The sequence below is a fragment of the Mesocricetus auratus genome, unplaced genomic scaffold (genome assembly GCF_017639785.1).
Source record: "Mesocricetus auratus isolate SY011 unplaced genomic scaffold, BCM_Maur_2.0 Super-Scaffold_100676, whole genome shotgun sequence".
NCBI classification, from domain to species: domain Eukaryota; kingdom Metazoa; phylum Chordata; class Mammalia; order Rodentia; family Cricetidae; genus Mesocricetus; species Mesocricetus auratus.
The window spans coordinates 56,890,390-56,909,463 of NW_024429266.1; the positions used below are offsets into that span (position 1 = coordinate 56,890,390).

The following is a 19,074-nucleotide window of genomic DNA, read 5'->3' on the forward strand; positions in this document are numbered from 1 at the left end:
GGTCAAGCATCTTCCTGTCTCCCTCCCAATCCTGGCACTCCAAACCCAATGTAGTGGATCCAGTCGCAAGAAGTCTGCCGTGTTGGGGGAAGGGAAGCCTCTGCAGCCCTCCTGTGAGCTGCCGTCGCAAGGGGGGTGAGGGGTACCATTCCAACCCTCCTTCCACTTTTCTTTCCAATTTTAAAAGATCTAAACTCATCATGCCATGCGGAACGGGCCCAGAGTCTCTGCTGTCAATCAAGCATGTTTCCCAGGCTCCAATTTCCACATGACACACCGGGAAGGGCAGATTGTACCTTTTTGTAGACGAGACGTGCCAGTAATATCAGATGTTCTCAGCTTTGCATACACAACGCCTTCTGGGGGCAGTAGAGCTTAGGTTTTCAAAGGGAGTGGTGTCCAGCCCACCACCCTCTTCCTTCTCACTCTCACCAAACCTCGGTACTTCCCCCAAGATGGATCAGCCCTTATATCCCAGTGAAGATAAACCCTCTCTCTCATCCACCTGTATCTTCAGTCTGCTAGGGTTGCTACCATCTGTCTAACAATCTGTGACTTGGCGGGGGGAGTCTTCATGCCATGTGGACAATCTTGGACCATCTTGGAATGTCTGGAAGCTGTTCTTGTCTTTGACTCAGCTCAGATCTGCAAATGTTGGGTGGGTAGCTGATAGAAACTCAGCTCTGTGGCAGGTTTAGGAGGACGAGAAAATGAGCAAAGTGTGTCCTCTCTCCATCTCTACCCAATGCTCTCCCAAACACTCACGTCTTTAGCTATGTGTCTTCCTTGGGGCCTTAGATATTCTACAGAGTTGTGCCATCCTATTTTGGCCAGCTCCTGGCTTCCAGATCTAAGCTACCCTAAAACCATCTTGGGTACTTGACATCCATTGCTCTCTCTAGGTTGCCGGCCAGCTGTGACCACCAATCAGTGGCAGCCTGAATGTTTCCAAACTCACAGTTCCTGCTGTGACTAGAAATGACATTCTCGCACAGGAATATGTCTGCCTAGCCTGTGGTCCCCTCTATGTATGCCAGCCCCTCTTCAGGGTTCACCAATCTTCCACCCTCTCCCCAGCTCAGCCCAGGGTGGAAATGCTCTGAATGTCCTGAGAAATGCACAGTTCCCTTCCTTCCTACCTGCCCCAGGCTTTGGACGGTTCTCTCTCTGACTGCAGTGCCTTCCCTCTTGGCCTCTGTCCTCACTGTATCCAAAAGCCCTCCATGCTGATAATGGACACAGCAATGAGTGGGTGGGGGCATGCATTTGCCAGCTGTGACATCTGAGGGGAGCACCCCAGAAGCTGCCAGGAGCTCCTGATATCTCTCTCCCCATCTCTTCTTAGCACTTATTCCCTGAGGTTTGCCTCAGAGCTCAAGAAGTGTGCCCAGGAACTATCACCACAGAGAATACTTGGTAGGAGTGGCTGTCAAATGTGGATGGGAGTGTCCACATGGTCACTTCTCACCCTTGTCTTCAAGCTGCCGAACACAGTCAGAAACCTGTCCTAACCTCTCAGCATTTCCATCCCAAGGGCATTTGCCGGGCATAATCTCTTCCTATCTGTCACCTGTAGCCAAGGGCAGGGTGGATCAGAGGGACAGATTCTCTTCCTGTCTGTCACTTGTGACCAAGGTCAAGGTGGAGATATAGGACCAGCCCTGAAGCAGCTAATGTACGCCTCCCAGTCTCTCTGCTTCTCTTTGTGAGTCCATGCTTCTACAAGCGTGTTGGTGGGTAGGAAAAGCCAATCCCTTCGGGCTGAGTGTTAAGAGCCCTGAATTGACTTCCTGGCCTAGGGCTGAACACATCCCTGGAAAAAAATTATAAGGAAGGCTTCTCTCTGCTCCCTGCCCCCACCCTAGCTACTCCTCCCCATGCCTTCTTAAAGTCTGAAAGTTGACTGGAGGTAGGGAGATACAGTGTTATTGACTTTGAATGTTCTCTGGATTCTCTGAGAGTCATTTTCCCGGTGTGGCTTTGAAGTTCCCATACTTAGGACCATTAATAGCTCTGATTTAGCAAGTAGGGAAGCTTGCCCTTCTTCCCAATAAGGGCTTATAACGCCAGAGTCCCGGGGAAGTACAGTAAGTCTGGTTCTGGCTGAAACGGCTTAGGCTCAGGAGCCTGATTCTCCTGAAACTGTTCTCCACCTTCCATCCCTGGCCAAGCCCTCTTCTGTAAGGATGGGAGATGCAGGGGGTATTATTTTCCAGAGTTTCTGGAGATTTGAGGCAGATATCACTATTCCTCAGAAGTTAGGGTTACTGTTTATGTCTAAGTCCCTGCCTACTGCCAACACCAGAAAGTAAACAGTGGTAAGATCATTAGCAGTGATGTCCTGAGAGAGAGAGAGAGAGAGAGAGAGAGAGAGAGAGAGAGAGAGAGAGAGAGAGAGAGAGAGAAGAGAAAGAAAGAGAAAGAGACAGGGAGAGAGAGAGAGAGAGAGAGAGAGAGAGAGAGAGAGAGAGAGAGAGAGAGAGAGAGAGAGAGAGAGAGAGAGCTCTGCTCTCTGATTTGCCTGGTCATCCTCACACTGAGTCTTAACAAATTTGTTCTTGAAAGTAAGGAGAGGAGGCCCCTTGCCAGCTTCTCTGACAGTTCCATAGAGGAAGAGTGGTATGAAAAAGTTGCTGCGTTTGTGGACTAGGCCCCAGGGCCCACTAACATGAAAAGCCCGCTTTGGATAAGCAAGTCTGGCCAAATATGAGCCAGTTGTTTGTGACCCAGATGAAGATTCCACGAGAGGGGGCGTGGCACTGGGCTCCTTTGTTGATGCCGTTTGTGTCTTTCTGTGGCCCAGAGACTAAGGTTGCCCATCACAGACCACGTTGCCATGCATTTTGTGTTCCAATGGGGACAGGGAGGACTTGGGGGTTCGTGGAGCATAAGTATCCTAGACAAAAAGATAGCACTAGACGTTTGGGTGCGGGGGTAGAGGCAGCTGCCAGTGGGTAAAGAAGGAAGAGATGGGGAGGGGGACAGAAACCACAGAGATAATAAAGGGGAACTTTGGATGGAGGGGCTGGAAGTGGCGAGCTTGCTTTTAGTCCCTGAAGGGCAGAGCCCAGTCACCTGCCCACATCTCCTCTGAGCTGAGGCTCCAGGACTGGACCCACATAGTGTTTCTGGGTCTTCGTGGGTGGTGTCTGGCCTACACTCTGTGCCATCCCTGGGGTTCAAATGATTCAGTACGTGTGTGTCCTTCGGCCACTGTCCTAGTCTCTGGTTGGATGCATGCTGGGTGCTTCAAGCTACGCAGACCATGAGAAGAAAATGAAACACACAGCAGCTTCATTCTCTTCCCCTCCCATGGCTGTGTATCGGTTGCTGGGGTCCTCCTGGACCGGTGCGAATGCTTGGGGAGGCTTCTGACTTCTGAGCCCCATCTTCCCACTGGGCTGCCTGCCTTGCACGTGGGGGCCGGATATGCTAGCTGGGTGCTACCAGACCAACCAGACCCGGTTATTTCCCATTTCCCTCTTAGCTCCTCCCACGTTGCCCCCGACAACTGTGGGTACCACAGACCTTGTGAGCAGTACTGATGCTCCTGCCCTTGCTGCCACCAGTGAAGCCACAACAATCCCCATCATCCCAACTGTCGTACCTACCACCATCGCCACCACCGTCGCCACAACTACTACAACCACTGCCGCCACCACCACCACCACCACCACCACTACCACCACGGAGAGTCCTCACACTACCACCATTGGGACTAAGATCCACGAAACCGGTATTGTTCATTGCCCATGCTCCTGGCCCCTCTGAGCCTACCTCGTAGCTTCTCCAGACAACCCCAGACTTATTCAGCTGAGTGGTGGGCTCTGGGGTGGTGTTTGACTAGCCCCGCCATGGTTTACATGGCTCACTAAGGCCCCAAGTCCCCACCCTGAGCACACACGGGTCTGCCACTCAGTGCTCGTTATGCTAGGCAGATCCTGCCATTCAACAGAGCACCAGGCCTCTCTGAGCATGTGCCAACTGGCCGGCCAGGGTCGGGCACTGAGGAAGAGATGTGGTGAGAAGGGAAGGTTCTAATGGTTGTGTGCCTGGCCAAGAACAGCTGCTGGCTACATCATGTCTGTCCACCTCTAGGGACAGAGGCTAGAAGAAGGAGCAGGGAGTGGCTGCCATGCCACACAGCTTTGCCTCTGGAGCTCCTGCCCCTTCCTTGCACCTCTGCCCCCAAGGAATTCTTGCAGGTATTTCTTTTAAAAAGTTAGAGCATGCAGGAAATGCTGTTACCAGGTCATAATGCTTGACATGGTTCCATTTCTTTCCCATGCACTCCTAAAATGCTTATCTGGGGGAAAAAAAACTACAGGCGTTCTGGGGATGACCTTTAGGGTCCCTGGACTTGGAGAATTCAGTTAATTCTGAATACCAAGCATCAGTCTGTTATTACCATAGAGCAGAGGGTCCCTACCTTCTTGGACCCAAAGGGCAGCTGTAAAAACAGCCTGAAGCCACTGGAAAGACTGCCAGGAAGCACCCAGAAGGCTCTCGTTCCCAGAGAGTCATAGACCCCTGGCCTCCACTGCTTTCGCTTCTTGGAAAAGTCCCTCTACCTTCCCAGCCCCACTGCCTCCCACCCTCCCACTCACCAGCCTCTGAATGTGGATGGAGGCTTGTGGCCCTTGTTAGTGTTTGCTCTAGCTCAATCACTGGTATTAGGTGAGCCATAGGCAGAGGCAGGTGATTCACAGTTGACACATTTCTCTGCACCTGGAAATGCTAGAGGCACAGTGCTAGAATGTAAACATGACATTTAGGGGGAAAGCCAACCCAGGAGAGGCCTTCTACACAACCAGATGCCATCAGCGGCTTGGGAGTTGCTGTCCTCTGGGTCATAGGGAGGCATCTTTTTTCTTCAGAGCAGGTCTTTGAATCCTTAAAGTGCTTTGAATTCACAGAAGTGAGCCAAGAATTCAGAAACAATGAATCTTGCTCACTGGCAATTCCTGACCTAGAAACATCACTCTTAAACTAGGCAGCACTGGCCCATGACTCACAGCCCTAGCGTAGATGGTTCCTGAAGCTGCAGAGAGCCTGGCCACAGCCCTGATGGTGTAGAGAGCTTGGGGACAGCTGTGAAGTGTCCCAGCTTCCCAAGAATCTTTTAAATGAAATTCATCTTCATCTTGTCTTATATCTTAACATGCATTGTTTCATAACTTGTCCTTTTTCAGGGCATCCTTTGGGTCCTCTTTAGATGTAAGTTCTATTTCCTAGCTCACATGCTGGGAATCCATGAAACAATGCATGCTAATCATGGCCTCCTTTGGACTTCAGTGCTCAGAGCTCACCTTCTTGGTCCCTCCCTCCGAACACCCCAGTTCTTTAGCAGTCACCACCCGGAGCCTTCTGCATGGTTCCCACCTCAAAATCATCTGGTTTCCCATTGCTTGGGTTTTTCTCTTCTCTGTGTTTATGACGAGTGTGCTCGTGTTACTGTGTACATGTTAGTGTGTGTGAATGCAGGTCCATACATGAAGATGAGAGAATGAGTGTTGGTGCTGGCTTTCCAGCTATCTGGATTTGGGACAGGGTCTCTAGCCATGTGCTGCTACACACTGTGGCCTGCAGGGGTCACGTGGTTCTTCTTCCACCCCCCCCCCACCCCCCAGTCCGCAATGACAGACAATTGTGCTTCTGTATTTAGCTTTTGTTTGGGTTTCGGAGATCTGACTCAGTCTGACAGGCTTGCACGAGAGCGTTTTACACACTGCCCTCTCTCCAGCCCCTGCTTGGCCTTCCCTAAAAGCACCCTGATCATCGCCATTCCCTTGGAGAGCATCGGATTTAACTCAGTATTACTTTGGTGGGGGCGGGGGTCAAGCTGTTTAGATGCAAATTCTCCAGGTGTCATACAGAGTACTGAGGTTAGGAGCAATAAAACCCCCACATCAGGGCTGGTCAGCTTCAGTACAAGCTCCTTGAACTTGAAGGGAGGGGTAATTATTAAAGCAGTCAATGTGATCAAAACGGCCCTCGCAGCAGAAAAGAAGCCTCCCTCCCTCCCTCCCTCCCAGGCAGCAGGCCTTCTGCTCCATCATCAGTGGAGCCTTCTTCTCAGCCCCTCATTTGACACACATTGTGTTCACCTGGGGCAAACAACACCTGACAGGGTTGCAGTAGGGGGAGGAAAAAAAAAAAAACAACCAAAAAACACTTCTTTGAAGTGAAAATCAGGAAATCTTTTATCACTTCCCCAGCCCTGCAGACCCAATCACATGTCAACTAGATAATGAATAAATGCATCGCCAATATACTCTATTCCTTTGTGTCTGACAAGTGAGCTGGTGACAGTGCCCCCTTGCATTCTAATTAAATATGCACGAGCCATGGTTGTCAAGCCCTTGAACTACAAGCATCCTTGCTAGTCCTTTGCTGCTAAACCTTTTCTGGGAAATGTGGTGATCAGACTTCAGGGACTCTGGCGTTTGAAGGCTGCTGCCATTCCCCTGTATATGGACTATGGTTCCAGACAGTGCTGTGGCTTTGATAAAGTAGCTCCCAGCCCTCAGGTGCTTGATAATTAATGTCCTCTTTGTTACATGGAGATGAAGCCTCAATGGCTCTGTGGCCGAGAAGCCTACAAGCAGGGCTCTTCTCATACAGGGAACCTTAAGGGTTGGATGCCAAGGGAAGCTCACCATCCTTTGGTCCTATGTAGCCTGTGTTGGATACATCAATTCTGACTGTACTGGGGACCCTGAGGTTGTAGGACACAATACAGGTCATCCAGGCTCTCATTAACCAGAGGGCCTCAGATCAAAGTCACCTGATTAGTATTCTCTAGCTTCCGAAAGCCAGGAGAGTTTTCCTGTACTTAGTCTCATCCTTAGTATCTTGTTCTTCCATGGTTTTCTTGTGGTGGCGTTAAGGGTGGAACCCACATGCCCAGCAAGCACACCAGTACTGAACCATCCCCCAAGGCTCTCCTGCTTGATTTTCAAAGACAGGCCCTCTCCTTTTAGTGAAGGAGGAACGCCTACTCTCTCCCCCTCTGCCAGCATCCTGACCACGGGGTCTGTTTCTTTATCCCGTTCCTTACCCTGTTTAAATCTACGGCAAGGGATCCAAAAAGGCAACAAATCCAGATTAGAGCCCCAAGTGGTAAGACTGGAAGCCCACTCTTGTTCCTAACCTCCTCTTGTGAGGAGGGAGAGACAACTTTCTGATCCCCTTCACATACAGACAGGTCCTGTGCATCCCTGGGTACCCTTGGCCTGGCTGTCAAGACTGAAGCCTGTGGCTCTCTCTGTTGAGCCCCATGCACAGCTGTTCCTGACTCCTCCCTTTCCCGGCAGACTCTGGGTGTGAGAGGATGCACACGTAGAATGTGCGTCTCTGAGTCTCCTGTACTTCCTCTCTCCTCACCACTAACTCCTCTTCTAACCCGCCTGCCAGCCCCCGACGAGCAGTCCATTTGGAACGTCACGGTGCTCCCCAACAGTAAATGGGCCAACATCACCTGGAAGCACAATTTCAGGCCTGGAACTGACTTTGTGGTTGAGTACATCGACAGTAAGCATTGCTATGTGGGGTGGGAGTGGTGCAGCCGTGGAGGGGAGCGGTGCATACCCATTAAAGAGGTCCTGTTGAACTCCCCCAGGCTTAGAAGCCTTTTAGCCTGGCTTCATTGTGGTCTCGTGAAATCGATCCCGGCCAGAGATAGCAGAGGTGGAAGGAGCAGACTTGAACGGGGAAGGGACTTCCAAAGCCATTAGCAAAGACCTTGAGTTGCCTGTGTTGTGGAGGATCTGTGGACTGTGACCTGTGTCCCAGTCTTGCCCAGAATGAGGATTTCGAGTATCCGAACGTGAGCCAGGTCTTGTTTCTGTGTTGATCTCCTGGCCAAGACTCTGGCTGTTCTGATGCTTCTGCTGCATGGTCCAGGGCTCAGACCTGGGCTGCAGCTGCTCCCTGTTCACAGAATAGTGGAAAGCACCAGTCACAGACACAGACCAGACAGCCAGTGGTTCAAGGTGAGCTGTGAGCTCTATTGGAGCTTGGGTTTTAAAAAACAAAACAAACAAAAAACCTGAATGGGCTGCAGAATGTGTTCCAGAGATCTGCCTTCTCTGGACAGGGCCCCTCCTGTTCTTCAGGGTGAAGCCCACACTTCTCTAACATGTGCTGGAAGCAGTGAAATCAATAAGGCAGCCAGAAAACACGGCTGGATTACTCCCTTCCCCCAAGAACTCTTAGGAAGTGAAAATCTGGTGCTAGGTTCTGAGGGGAGGGCTGGAGTCCTGATTTGGGTCTGGGTGTTTTAAGTTCCCTGCCACCACCATTCCCTCCCACAACCCAGAGACATAGACACTTCGTCTGATATGTGAATTTGCAGTCTGGCAAACAGTTCAAGATGACGCCAAGAGTGAAGGGAAAGCCAAGGGTCCTGTCTCACCTCCATGTGAGACACTAACCATGTGACACACTAACCAGCACGCTGGCTCCCCCAGGAGGCTCTTGTGCAGAAAGTCAATCACTTTCACGGGGGAGCTGACATGCTTCATGGCTGAGGCAGCCAATCTTAGTGTGCTAAGTCTGTGGTGAGGAAGGAAGACTTCGGGGGGAGACATCACATAAGTGTTAGAGTTGCATGCTGGGCATCAGGGAGCTGCCTGTTCTGAGTGGTGGACTGGACCCAGGGAGCCTTAGCCCCCTTTCCCCACCCCTCTGCTTTTGACAGAAGAACAGGGACCTAAACACTCTCTCCAGTTCCTGGTGCCTGGTTGCAAGCTGACCTAGGTTTCTGTTCCCCAGGCAACCATACGAAAAAAACTATCCCTGTTAAGGCCCAGGCCCAGCCTATACAGCTGACAGACCTCTATCCCGGGATGACGTACACGTTGCGGGTGTATTCCCGGGACAACGAGGGCATCAGCAGTACCATCATCACCTTTATGACCAGTACAGGTGAGAGGGGATCTGGCCTTGCCATCCCCCCTGCAAGCATGGGCATCTCACCCTCATCCCAGCTTCCTGCTTGTCTCTTCTTGGAAACAGGTCTCATCTCCACCCCATCCCTTGCCTTGCATGGTGTGCCTCTGGCCTGCAGGAAGTCAAAAGGGTCAGTTAGATGTGCATTGTGCATGCCCCAGTGGAGAGCAAGCCAGGCTCTGGGCCCAGGCTGGGGGGTGGGGGAACCGACTGAGTTGGGAATCTGGAAACAAAGGACTGAATAATGAGGACAGGGAATGCTTGGTTCCCCACCACGTCTGTAACAAAAGGGTTCAGTGCATGCACAAGCATGGTCAGTGTGTGGGGGCCCCGGGGGGTAGCGGGGACGCTGGAGAGTCCTGCACTCTACCCCACTGTTTGGGAGCTTGCTCTCTCCGGGTAAAATGAGGGGAAGAGAGCAATGGGGCCTGGTTTGATTCAGAATTCTCCTGAGCAACCAGCCAGACCCGGGACCAATGTGTGTGTTGCTGGCTTGCCGACATCAGTGTTTTGTTTTAATTTCACTCCAAGTTTGTCCTGCTTAAAAGTTAAGTGGGTTTTGGCTGTTGTTGTTTTGTTTTGTTTTGTTTAATCGTGCTAGGGGCAGGACGATGACAGTCCGGCTCTGTAGGAGCTTTAGCCTGGATAGAGAAGCATCTTCATTGTAGCAAATGGCTACCTAGGGCTCTGGAGGGACCAGGCTTAGAATTTCTCTTCTGGTGGGCTGGGAATCTGCAAACACAGAGGCACTTGCTTGTCTGCGGTGTGCATTAGTGTGTATCTTTCATATCAGACACACAGCCAAGTTGAAGCCCTGGGGCTAAGGGGAGGTAGAGAAAGGGATTATGCAAGAAAAGGATAAGCCTTTGCCTCTAGGGATGGCCTAGTCAGACGCGGATTATTAGACACGCAGGATGGGGGGAACCCCACAATGATTTATGTGAATTTCTGAATGTTGACTTGAATATTCATTACTGTCCTCTCGCCCAGCCACATGATGCTGGTAGCTTGTATCTAGGGAGTCACTGTCTATCTGCAACCTTGACTCACCCTACCTCTTCTAGCCTGGTCCCTCCTGGTGTGTCTTCCCTGCTGTGACTCTGCCAGTCCCACACATTTCCAGCCCACAGAATCTGAGTGTGCAGCTCCTTGCTGTAGATGAGCCATGCGCACACAGGCAGGAGGTCTGAGTGAGCTACCAAGCCATCTTGTTACATGAGAAGCCATGCGTCTGCATCGGGCAGAACAGAGCTCTGCCTCTCTATGTGCTGTGGATAAGGGTTGGAAAGAGAGCCAGAGAGAAAAGGAAAGGACCAGACCCTCCCTTTGGGTTTGACCTAATCTGTTTCAAGTATTAAGCATGCATTATTGGGAGGCAGTTAGTAATGGCTGGTACTTGCTTCTGAATGTTGTCATCAATACCTAGTTTTCTTTCTCTCTGCTGGATCGCAAGAGGCTCTGATTGCTTCCCTGCCTTAAGAGCCATGGAAACACATAGCATCCACAAGTCTTCCCAGACCTGTTCTCAGGCAAGCTGGAGCATCCAAGCTCAGTACCTTTTCTCTGAGTTCAGGTTGTTCGCCTCTTCCTAAACCCGCTAGAAATTACTGTGTGCATACCACATGAGGAAAAGAAAATATTTTCGCTCTCTAAAGTCTGTATGTACCTGTAAAAATGTGTCAAAACAGTTTCCTGTAGGTAGACTCTGGAGGCAAGGCCACACAGACCCCGGATCTCTATGTTTCATCAAAGTAGAGCTTCTCTGAACATCTCTGGGCCCCAACCACAGGCCATCACTGTAGCCTGCAGATAACATGCTGCAGTGGTTCAGGAAGGAAGGAGAAAGGACTTCTGGGAATGCGAACAGGATTTCTAACCCTCACCAGGAAGATCCCATTGGGAACTTAATCATCCCTTGTTAAAGCTTCTGAAGCCAGAAACCTGGGGGGCTACAAATATGTGACCACAGATTCTAACGGGCCCTTCCATGCTTCTCTGCTGGGATGCAGTGAATGACCCAAGTGTTAGAAGCAGGCAGCAGGCAGCTAAGACCTCATGGAGGCCAGAGAGACTGCAGAATGAGACAGGGTGTATGGAGACAGGTGACATGGGACTTGAGGGAGAGCAGCCACATTTGTGGATGAAGAAAAGCCATCCCTGCTATGTTACTTGTTCATCCATTTTTAGAATGACTTTCAATGATGAGCCTGTTGTGTATGGTCAAGCCAGATTCCTCCAGCTAGACATGGTAATTGAATGAACTGTTTGGTTAACAGGTGAATTTCCCATCTTTTAAAAATAGGTTGGAGGTTGCATGAACTTTTCCAAGAAGACATAAAATTAACATCTGCCCCAAATTGGAATTGGCACCAAAGCCCATAGAATGACTCATTCATGTTATGTTTGAATAAAATGAGTTTATTAGCAATCGTTTGCAGAGTGGTAGACAACTACAGACAGGTGTATTTTCCCCAAGTTGTCCACTGCGCCTAGTACCAAGCCTGAGACTTGATGTGACTCTGAGTCTCCAACTGGATTGATGTAAAAGTGATTTCAAGTGAACTACCCAAGGCTCAGGCAGTAGAGATGACTACAGGCTCAGCCAACATAAGGCACAGAAAAAACCAGACTGAGAAAGTTGTATTTCTGCATACTCCATCCTGGTCTCAGAAAACGCTGCCCAACCATGGAAAGGCTGGCTTATTTTGTGTATATAATAGTTAGGTGGAAGCTTGCCACAAGGCAGGGTCACTCTGGCTACGATTGGGAAGACTAGCCTTGCTTCAGGTGTGGCTTAGAAGGCTTGAATGTGAACACTTCTAGTCCAGGGCAAGAGGCATTTGGACTTGTGCTTGCCAGGCATATGGTGGAAGAAGTGTGCCTACCATTTCCGGTTGGAGGTAGGAAGTATAAATGCTGTCTCTGGAGACTGATAGAGTTAGCATCTCAGTGCCATTTAGCAGATCAATGGAGCGTGGTATTGGTGGTCAAGTGTAGTAACTCCAGAGCTTCACTCACGTGGCTTCCTCTCAACCCAAGCTGAGATCATTCTATTGGTTTCTGTCCTTGAGAAACCAACTTACTTTGGCCCCACTTGGTTTTGTGTCTAAAGTTCGCAAGAATTTTTATTTTTTTTTTACATTTTTCAATCGTCTGAAGCTACATTTCAACTTCTCCTGGTACTCTCAGGAACGGAACGCTGTCTTTGCCTTCTAAACTGCCCCTGTAACCACTTTCCCCAGGCATCATGACCTTCTTTCTGAAGAGAAAGGGCATGTCGTGGAGATGGCTGCCAGAGTATCAGAACAAACACAAGGAAGATGGGGGTGCAAACGGGTGGTTGCAGAGATGCAAACCAACCTCTCTGCAAAATATGGGTGCCACTGTCCAAACACAAGTGAAGTAATCCCCTCACCTACTGCCTAGGCATGGTACGTAGACAGGAACATCCATGTGGCCACTGGTATGGGGAAAACCAAGAGTGGGGTCCCAGGTTATCTTCTTACATTAGGATTAAGTGAGTGTGTTCATCTGTAAGTAGTCACTGCTCACTTGTTATGTGATCGCATTATGCTGAGTACTGGGAGGGTCACCTTGTTCTCAAAACTAGAGCAGCACAATTGGAAACCAGGATCCAGGAAGCAGAACAATTGCATGTTAATTTGCCTGGAATAGGGCGAGTGAGAGAATAGTCCGGGGAAGCTGTAAGTTGGAGTGACCAGAGAGGCTCTGGAGGGAGTAGAGAATGTGAAAAGGTAGTCAGATAACAGGATGGCAATCTGGAGTCTTCAGTAGAGTGGGAACAAGGCAGGAAGAAGGCCAGGCAGACTTGAATTCCATGTGGCAGGAAATAAGGGAGGCATTATCTGAGTAACATATGGGAGTGGTAACGCTAGCCTCACTGCACCCATGGGTGCCAAGATGCATAGGTGCTGCACATCATGTATCAGAGTTGTTTCGGGGGGTTGACAATAGTCCTTAGACATGGAACATGAATGGAAATTCAGGCCGAGAGGTTAGGGAAGAGTGTTGGACTCAGAGCTGTGGCGCTGGCTGTGGGTACAAGAGATGATTAAAAGGATTGCCAAGTAGAATTCAAGACTTGCCTGAGGTCAGAGTCAGGGTAGGGAGGTAGGGGTGGGAGCTCACTTGAAATGATAACTGAGACATGGTGGTTACAGTACCTTGAAGTCAACTTCCTGTGAATGAGGAGCAGACTTGCCAGGACCTGGAGGCCATGAGAGACAATGGGTCCACCTGATCAGAACAGAGAGCATGGGCCGTCCCAGAAGGTCTGACAGGTTCCTCCAGGTTTGTGTTTTAAGATACAGAAGAGAGCAAAGAGGAAGAAACGGAACTTGCTGGCAGTCCAGGGGTCCCTATGGGAATGAAGGACCAAGGCGTTGCATCCCTATTAAACATTGGAGGGAGACGAAAGGGAAGGAAAGACCTTTGTCACATAAGGAGGGACAGCTGCAGAGGCTGTGCACGTTCAGGCTCTCCTGGTCCAGGGAAGGATCCGGGGAAGGGATGGACAGTCTAGAGGGCAATGAAGGAGAAGTAGCAGGATTGCTGGACCCTGAGCAGCAAAGTCCTGATGAAGTGAAGTTGTGGTGGGATGGGTCTCCCTCTAGTTCTCAGAGGAGAACCAAGGAGTGGAGTCATTGCGAGACTCACTGGTCTTCCTCCGTAGAGAGAGAGCAAAGGGCCTGAGGCAGGTGGCTGAGGGGTGGGAGTATGGAGAGGGGTGCAGAGCTGCAGGTGATGGGGCTGCTCTCTGTCAGAGCCTGATGGGTGAGGAATACAGGTGTCCTCTCATAGCAATTAGGAGTTTTAGAGGGTTGTAGCAAAGGAGGATTTTAGCACCTCGTGGGGTCTGGGCCTGCTGTGTGGGGAACAACAGACAGGAGCATGAATGGAAACAGGGCAGGGCTTTTGTCCCCAGCATACCGAGATCAAGGTGTCAACAGTCACGTGTCTTGTGGACTAGGCTTCTTTGCAGCAAGTCAGCTAGGATTGAGGTGCCACCAAGGACCTGTTTGTCACTCCTTAGTGTTTATAGAGAGAGCCTTCCTGGCATGATGTATTCGGCTTGGCCCTGAGAAGACCATGAAACAGTTTTTGCATTCTATTACTGGTAAAGGGTAAAATGTACCCAGAAGCTAGGGCACAGGGTATCACAGGCCCAGTGTCTCCTAGGAGGAGGTTTGGTGCTATGACTCACTCCACGGGTTGCCTAGCTCTCCCAAGCCTGCTCTGGGCTTCCCAGGGTATGTTGCATTCCATAGATCCTTCCCTTCTTCAATCTCAGCTCCCACCAAAGGCTGTGTTTCAGGAACTATCCCCTTTGTCCTCTGGTCCACAGGAAGAAGGGCGAGTGCGTACTTAGCACACTCTCCCACAAACCCAAATCCCCAGCCCCTGGACAGCATGGACACCATCAAAGGACTCATGGGCTCCTGCCTTTAGACACACCTGTATTCCCTTCAGACCACAAAGGAATCTGTGAGATGGTCTCCACAGAAAGGAAGGCAAGTTGGCTTGTCACAGCCCACCAGGAGCGTTTCCTGTGAGATGACCTAAAAGCACTGACCCAGCACCACTGACTGCCTGACTTGGGCACCTGGGACTGAATGATCTGCCTGCTGTCAGAAAGCTCAGCCCAGCTGGGGAGACTTGAAAAGGCACAGGGCCACCCGAACCTCCATCTGGCCCAGGAGCCACTGCCAAAGCCTGGTGGACAAAGAGACTGTGCCTGCAAGGTGTCCTCCAGCAGAGCTAGCAGTGTGGGCATGCTCAGCCTCCTGACAGGTACCATGCAGGCCCGTTCGCCAGAACCCGGCTGCACACGGCAGCCCTCATTCCCACCAGGCTGTGGCCAGTGCGTGCGGTCTACAGCAATGCCATGCCTTCTCTTTAGTAAAGTCTCCATCCTACAGGGCCTGCGCAGCCTTTCGCTTCTCTGCTCCCTGCACCCCTTTTCTTTGCCTCTTTCCTGATCTTTGGCCCTTGGTTCCTTAACCACTTTCTTTCCTCCCTGAGCAGAGTAGCTTGGGCCTGAGGGCTGCTAGGTGGGAACAGTAGGCTCTAGGACAAATCTGCCCAATAGTTGTGCGCCTCCCTCCTCACCCGGTCCCCACGGTGGCTCACGGTTTGCTTCCCACCCACCCTGCCAGCTTACACCAATAACCAGGCAGACATCGCCACCCAGGGCTGGTTCATCGGGCTCATGTGCGCCATCGCCCTTCTGGTGCTGATCCTGCTCATCGTTTGCTTCATCAAGAGGAGTCGCGGCGGCAAGTACCCAGGTGAGAGGTGGGGCTTGTGGTCAGGCTCTCCCACGAGTCACCAGGCCACCACCAGATCCAAAGCTCTGGTCTCTGGTCTTTTAATCTTAGAACTGCAGGCCTGTGGCATATTTGGCCTATTTCTTACAAGCTACCAGCAAACAACTGAGTTCGTTTATTTGCCCCGGGTGAATGGATGTTGCAGTCTAGGCTGCTCCAGGGAGGCATGGGAGGAGCCCTGGCTCCTACTGAGAGGGCCTGCCTTCCCTTGACTTACCTTCTCCCATTGGCTCTGCAAAGTGGCTTTCTTTAGCCTGAGGGTCATTAAGGCACTGGGTCAGGGCAGAGGTGGGGAAGTGAAGTAGCCAGGCTAAAACATGGAGAGTAGGGGCTAGGCAGAAGCAGCATAACCCAGAGAGAGTCCACATGGTGGGTCACGCCCTGCTGAAGTTTCTCAATGCCTGCCACTACAGATTCAGCAGCTCTGGGGACAGGCTGTGCTAATGACACCCTGGCCCTTCCTTCAAGTCCCACAGAAACATATCTCTCCTGTTCCTCAAGGGCCTTCAGTGTCAAGGACAAGGACCTCTCCATTCTTGTTTCAGAAAAATAGTGATTTTTTTTTCTCAAATGGGCAAGAGAGCCATCTGGCTGTGACAAGGTGGGTCAGGTGACAGGAGGCCGGATGACAGGTAACTTGAGAGTGGCCACCCTGTTGAAGTGAGGGATGAGCATGCTTCTGCCTTAAAGCTCCAGCCAGGACACATTCCCTTGATGCTCCTTGCTCTTGGAGCAGGGACAGGAAGCCTCAAACGAAGCAAGTAAAGGGAGGAAAGGTGGCGTCTCCTTCGTTCCCTGACTGGTGCCCACAGACCCTGTGTCCCGAAGCTGTGCTCCTGCTAGGTGAGGGAGGGTAGGAATTTAATTCCCTGTTGGCGAGCAGTGAATCTTTCACTTTGTTCCACTATATTTACACTGTTGTTTTTTTCTCTACAAGAGAGAAAGCCAGAATTGGATAGAGGTCCAAGTATGGGGGGACTTGACTGAATCAGGGGCCCGGGACCCCTAAGGAACCCACCAGATACACTTAGAGCCTGCCTTTGGCTTCTAGAAAGTGTCCCAACCCAGAAAGTTCTCTCAAACCATCCAGTCCCCTTCCCTCCAACTTCGGGGCAAGCTCCTCATACAGTAAGAAGCCGAGTGACCCAGGAACAGGGCATGGACTCTAGTCTTCACTCTTTCCGCAACTACTAATTCTGTGGCCTGTCCTCACCTCTCAAATGGGTTGATTATTCCATTCAGGCATCAAAAAGTCCCCCATTTAAGCACCTATCATATTCCAGCCAGGCTCTGTGCTAAATGCTAAGAATATAGGGGCAAGATAACTGACTTCAACATTACAACTAGCTGAGAGGGACTGACCACAGCGGAGTAGGACAGGCCTTGGTTATGTTTGTCATCACCCCAGAGACCACATAGGGAGAGGCTCAGGGGAGAACACCTTCATCCCACAGCCTCCCTCTAAGTGCTGTGCTCTGAGCTTTGGAGAAACATAATCCCCCCTCCCTCTGAAGGAGAAAGCTATCTTTTGTCACCAGTGAGGAAATATATAAGACTATTACAATTCAGAACAAACCAAGAAAGCGCTAAACAAGAGAGTATTTGCCTTTGGCAGAAAATAAGGATGCCACCTCTGGTATATTAAGATAACTTGATGGAGAAATGGCAGGGAGCTGAGAGGTTTGTCAGCTGGGGTGTAAAGACCCCTTGGGGTGTGAAGGGGAAAGAATCAGCTTAGCAACTGATTGAGCCTGGGGGCATTAATAGTGCTTTGTTAAAAGGAAGCTTGTCATTCACTGTCACTGAACCCAAGATGGTTCTAGGGTGTGGTGTATGGGGGTGTCAGGGACTCTCACTGAGCCCTGAGTGAGGCTAGTCCCAGCGATCCTGTGTCTACCCCCACAGCTCCAGAGTTACAGGCACACACAGCAACACCTGGCTTCTTACATGGGTGCTATGGGACTTGAACTCGGGTTCTCACGCTTGCTCGGCAAGCGCCCCTAACCACTGAGCCATCTCTCCAGCCCCCAAGGTGATGTCTTTTGTCTGTGTGTTCAGAAGCACCCTGGAGAATAGAGACATCCTTCTTAATCACCCTGTCTGTCTGTCTTGCCTTCTCTTACTGGTTAGTGCGAGAAAAGAAGGACGTCCCCCTGGGCCCTGAAGACCCCAAAGAAGAAGATGGCTCATTTGACTACAGGTGACTGATCTCCTTCCTCCCCTTGTAGCTGGCCTTGCTGCCCAGAGCAGCCACAGGGCTGCTGCGTCCACATCCCTCCAGCCCACGGGACTGCCTGCTGCTTTTACCTCTGTGGCAGCCCTTTGGCTGGGCATGTGTACTCCGAGTCTGAGAAGCCCTGGTACCCTCTCCTGGACAGGACTTCCTCTTTGTTTCTTTCCACTTTTTCCCTCAAAATGAGCCCTGGGCCTCTTTTCTGTGAAGTGAGCTTGACCAACAGGCCTCTTCCCAGCAGGCACCCTACTCCTCACCCCCAAGAGGATAAATGACCTGAGAAGCCTCACCGCTCTGTGAGCGGGTGGCAGGGCTGAGGAGCTGGGGCTGGGCTGAGGAGCTGGGACAGGGCTGCCATGCTTCCTCTCAGATCCGAACAGACCTTTCAGTCAAGATTGTGCCAAGTGGTCACTGTCCCATCTGGATGGCCAGTACATTCTGAGCTCAGGAATGGGTCAGGGTTTTGTTCTTTTGATATTTTCTCCCATCCTAAATGGTCTTGGATGAGATTCCATGACCATGTAGGATGGGAGAAAATATCAAAAAAAAAACAAAAACAAAAAAACCAGCCCTCCTTCCCCACGCCAACCCTGCTAACTCTGCACAGGTCACCCTGTCGTCCTCTGAACTCTCCTCCTTTCTGAAGCCTCTACTACCTGCTCTTCAGGAGCCTGGCAAACAGCACCAGGTCAGTAGGCAGGGAGCTGCTGCCTGCCCAGAAGCCATCTGGCAGCTTATGGCCACAGCTGTCCATCCAGCCTGACATCCCTATGACAACCTCCTCCTCTCTCCCTGGTTGTCCTGGGATCACCTGGCAGGTCTAGCCTCTCTGTGGGCTGAGAGCTACCTCTGGCCCTCAGTTAAAAGGCCTCAGGCTTTTTTTTTCTTCATGCCCTCAGTGTCGACCAATGGAGTGGGGGTGAACTCAGGACAAGCTGTTCCCACCTTCACCTCTCCCCCTCCAGCCAGCATTGCCTTTGCAGGTTCTGCTCCTAGGACCTGCATCAAATGAGTTTGAGAATCCTACTGGGGAAAGGCTAAAATTAGGAAGTCGGAAGAACTAAGTTTCTAAGGGAATGTGCCTGGGAGTGAGGAGTGGGCTCTCCTGCTCTGTTCTTGGCTTTCTTAAAGCTGAATATCCTTCTCATGAGGTCTGCCTCTTCCCCGTGTCTGTCCTCTTGGACCTTGCAGGTCTGGGGCAGGGGGCCGGGGGCAGACAGCCATGCAGTTGGCTAACCAGGCACTCTTGCATTCAAGTCTCCTTAGGAAAGGTCCATTCTTCTAGACTAAGGCCCCTTTCCTCTCAAAGGCCCCACATGCTGAAGTCGGACTCTGCAGGACTGTCTCTGCCCAAGGGCGCACTTAGCGAAGTCCCTGGACCCTGTGCAGGAGTCCCCCTAGACCACCTAATACAGTGTCCGTGCTCTACAGTGGCATGTGTGGGGAGGGGCCTGACAGTAAGAATCTGACTGTAACCAGTTCCACTTCCTGCCCAAACTCAGCTTAGCCCTGAAGATCCACTTGCCTCACTCTGCCACCGTC

At 51.1% G+C, this 19,074-nt stretch overlaps 1 protein-coding gene across 1 annotated transcript in view; it reads left to right on the forward strand.

The window, feature by feature from the left end:
• Nfasc (neurofascin) overlaps nucleotides 1-19,074 on the forward strand; it is a 164,717-nt gene that overhangs the window by 138,342 nt on the left and 7,301 nt on the right. Inside the window, 5 exon segments of the mRNA XM_040738665.1 lie at nucleotides 3,488-3,736; nucleotides 7,417-7,533; nucleotides 8,776-8,928; nucleotides 15,129-15,260; nucleotides 17,430-17,499. Coding sequence (XP_040594599.1) covers nucleotides 3,488-3,736; nucleotides 7,417-7,533; nucleotides 8,776-8,928; nucleotides 15,129-15,260; nucleotides 17,430-17,499 — 721 coding nt within the window.